Here is a 3,312-nt window from a genome sequence, read left to right as displayed (position 1 = left end):
CATCCCTACTCTTAAACCCATCGATTCATTAAATCCATATTTCTTTTAACTAAGCTCATATCCATTAAGCTCATCATTAATTATTGTTATTTAAACAATAATCCCTAAATAACCATAATAATAATAATACAAATAATCCTTTATTAATTTTTATTAATTGAGGATGTTACATGGGGTTTAACTATGTATAAAAAATTAGAGAAGCATTCCATCAACCATCAAAAAAACTCAATATTTTATTTCGAAGGACTTCTCGATTTGCCCCCTCCAGCTTACCCGCCAGACCACCCCTTCCATCTCTCGCGACCGACCCCTTGTTAGTTCATAGAGCCGACGCTGGGCGGCCAACCTCATGCACAATTGGACAAGCTGCTTACCGTGGCCACATACCGATTTCCTTTAAAGTCGTCGTCATGCTAGAACTCTCAAATGGTTGACAGGTATTGCATCACTGACTAAAAGAGAGCTTCCAAGAAGGAGAAATAATGAAAGTAAATATATAAATAGTCAAAGTCTAGCCCTAAAAAAACTTTTATGATACCAAAGTTCTCAATCATAATAATTTATAATATATATTATGATACTCATGTTAAAAGTTTAGTCATATTTTAACACATTATTTTTATTCTCTTATAACTTCTATATACATAGTGTTTTCTATGCCTCGAAATATGTTGTTACGAACGTACTTATTTTTGTCTACGTTTCTATATAAATTTATTCAAAACAATCAGTGCTATCTTTAAACGTAAATTTTATTCAAAATCGTAGTGTTAAATGTGATGTTATAAGAAACTAGAACTAAAGTTATAAACCCAATTAAAAAAATAAAATTTTGGGCCCCACATTTCTACCATAATTTATATAAATGTGCAGTAAAGAAAATATTGTAATATAAATTTGAAATTATCTCTAAAATTTTCTTTTGAATTCATCACTAATTTGTTCTATAATTTAAATCCGGGTCCGGTATCAGAAATCATGGGTTAAACCCTTCTAGCATTCCACCATAACTAAAACAATTTGTCCTAGTCCGTTATCATCTACGTGGGGGAATGTTTGATCTATTGTTTTAGGTTGGTCACCAAACAAATATATATATATATATATTCAAGAAATTCAAAAGGTCTTTTGCAAGTTAGTTGAACTTCATAGCTACCATGTCAACTCACTTCAAATGACTTATTCATCTATAAATATTCATTCTCTTCCCTCCTCTTTATCCATCGGTTTTTACCTTCATCAACCATAAGCTAAAAACCCGTTGTTGGCAACACTAAAACATGGATTTTCGATGCTTTGTTTTAACATTGGTCTTGGCACTATGTTTAAAGGTTCCATTGGTCTACTCACAAATTAATACACCAACTAATACACCAATTAATACACCATGCTCAGCATCAATGATCACCAGCTTTACACCATGTTTGAACTTTTTAACCAACAGCACCGCCAACGGAGCTTCAACACCAACATCCGGCTGTTGCAATTCACTCAAGGATCTCACTAGTCGCAGTATGGATTGTCTCTGTCTTCTTGTTACGGGCAGTGTACCCTTCCAAATCCCCATTAACCGCACCCTAGCCATTTCTCTACAACGTATTTGTCGGATGTCCGGTGTGCCTGTTCAGTGTAAAGGTTAGTAGATTGTCACTAGACGTTTTGTGTTCATGTTACTTGTTATGAAATATCTTTTACTAAATATTAATATTTAAATTTTGAAATTGTAGCTCCTGCAGGATCACCTATTCCCGCACCAGGTACATTTTAACTATTGTAATTCAAATCTTATAGACGAATATCAAGTTACACAATACAAAATTATAATATACTAAAATATACAAAATTTGCTTTTATTCAACCCGTGGGTTTCTAACCTAGTAAAGTAAAAATTCGTTATATACATTATTTAGTTACACGATAAATTATTGATAAGTGAACACATTGATCAAATGGATAATTGTCTTCTATTCTGAATAAATAAACCCACTGAATTTTATTTTGTTTGTTTACATGAGTAATTTGTTGCGTTGTTGCTGATACCTATATAATTACAGGTCCGGCTACATTAGACATAGCTCCATCTCCCGGAAGTACATCTACTGTCCCAGAGGCCTCGTCGCCAAACACGACACCTGAGTCAAACACAACACCAGCTTTGTCACCACCATTGGCCCCTGAATCCGATACAATGCCAACGTTAACACCACCATCTACCGGTGTGGACTCTGGAGTTCCGACCACCGATGCAGACAGTCCTCCCACTCTAACTCCATCATCTGTTGCTTCTACTTACGTAAATTCGCCATTTGTTATTGTTGCCTCTGGAGTTACGTTCATTTGGTACTTCTTGTTTTAAAAACTTCCTGTTATGTCAAAAGTATACTGGCTGACCTTTTTATTGTGATTTTTTTTTGGTGTTATGGTGATATATTTGTATTAAATATTATTCTTAGTGGAAGATATATTTTTTTATTATGTCATATACATATGGTTGTCTTTTGGTGTATTGGTGACATATTTCTTTTTGGTGTAATGGTGATCATATCTTTACATTTAATAACAGAATATAAATATAAACATATTAATGAGTAAAAAATCATATCATAATATAATGTTTTAATGCTTTAAGGAAATTGATTATAATATATCTAGGACCACTTAAGGATGTTCAAAAGTCATATATCTGGAGTTTCGGGTATACGGAAAATTTAAGTAGTGGATTTCAATATTCGAATCTGTTTTCGAAATTTCAGATATTCGTTCGAATAATAAATCAAGTGTCTGAAGTAACAAATATGTAAATAACAAAGAAATAAATTATTACAAATCTATACCAAATGACGGGTTCAAAGAATCTGTGAGTTTAGACAAAGTAAAAAATCAAAAACCAACATAGTATGAAATGTTATAACATACATTATAACAAATATGTAACAACTTTATAACTACCAATTGCTTACATGGTCGGAGTTGAAGTACCAATGATTGGTGACGAGGTCGATTACAATCGGCGAAGATCGGAACGAGTACTATCGGCGAGATGAAAGTCAACCAGTTCCAACAACGAGATGAGTGCCGAAACAGTACCACTTACCTAAGAGATGCACCGATAAAGGTTCGCAAGTTGCAACTGGGTAAACTCAATGTTTTAAAATATTAGACGGGTGTCCGCACGATGCAGCGGGTGTTTGAATGCAGACATTGTTAATCAAATAACAATTAGGAATGTTTATTATTTGGTTTAAACATTGAAATCGTTTAAACCAGTCATCGATTTGGTAGTTTTTTCATTTTTACTTTCAGTCAGAT

General features: G+C 33.4%; 1 protein-coding gene across 2 annotated transcripts; it reads left to right on the top strand.

The window, feature by feature from the left end:
- The first annotated feature begins 1,010 nt into the window (after positions 1 to 1,010).
- Positions 1,011 to 2,419, top strand: LOC143609755 (non-specific lipid transfer protein GPI-anchored 20-like). Of its 2 annotated transcripts, XM_077084421.1 has the most exons (3): positions 1,011 to 1,638; positions 1,731 to 1,760; positions 2,058 to 2,419. In XM_077084421.1, the coding sequence occupies exons 1-3, from the start codon at positions 1,284 to 1,286 to the stop codon at positions 2,357 to 2,359; spliced, it is 687 nt and encodes a 228-aa protein (XP_076940536.1). In that variant the 5' UTR covers positions 1,011 to 1,283; the 3' UTR covers positions 2,360 to 2,419. The 2 variants fall into 2 exon arrangements, with proteins under 2 accessions (XP_076940536.1, XP_076940537.1); XM_077084422.1 differs by lacking the exon at positions 1,731 to 1,760.
- Positions 2,420 to 3,312: the final 893 nt, after the last annotated feature.

Source organism: Bidens hawaiensis, unplaced genomic scaffold (genome assembly GCF_021521415.1).
Source record: "Bidens hawaiensis isolate Kalapana, Puna unplaced genomic scaffold, B.hawaiensis_p1.1 tig00013131_1, whole genome shotgun sequence".
Classification (NCBI taxonomy): Eukaryota; Viridiplantae; Streptophyta; class Magnoliopsida; order Asterales; family Asteraceae; genus Bidens; species Bidens hawaiensis.
The sequence above is the reverse complement of the archived record's forward strand: the minus strand, read 5'-3'. Positions and strand labels throughout refer to the sequence as shown.

What these genes read in the sequence shown, in the direction of transcription:
- LOC143609755 (XM_077084421.1), top strand. Translation starts at nt 1,284, where the DNA reads ATGGATTTTCGATGCTTTGTTTTAACATTGGTCTTGGCACTATGTTTA. An exon ending in TGTGCCTGTTCAGTGTAAAG is followed by an intron (nt 1,639 to 1,730) that starts GTTAGTAGATTG and finishes TTGAAATTGTAG; the next exon opens with CTCCTGCAGGATCACCTATT. An exon ending in ATCACCTATTCCCGCACCAG is followed by an intron (nt 1,761 to 2,057) that starts GTACATTTTAAC and finishes ATATAATTACAG; the next exon opens with GTCCGGCTACATTAGACATA.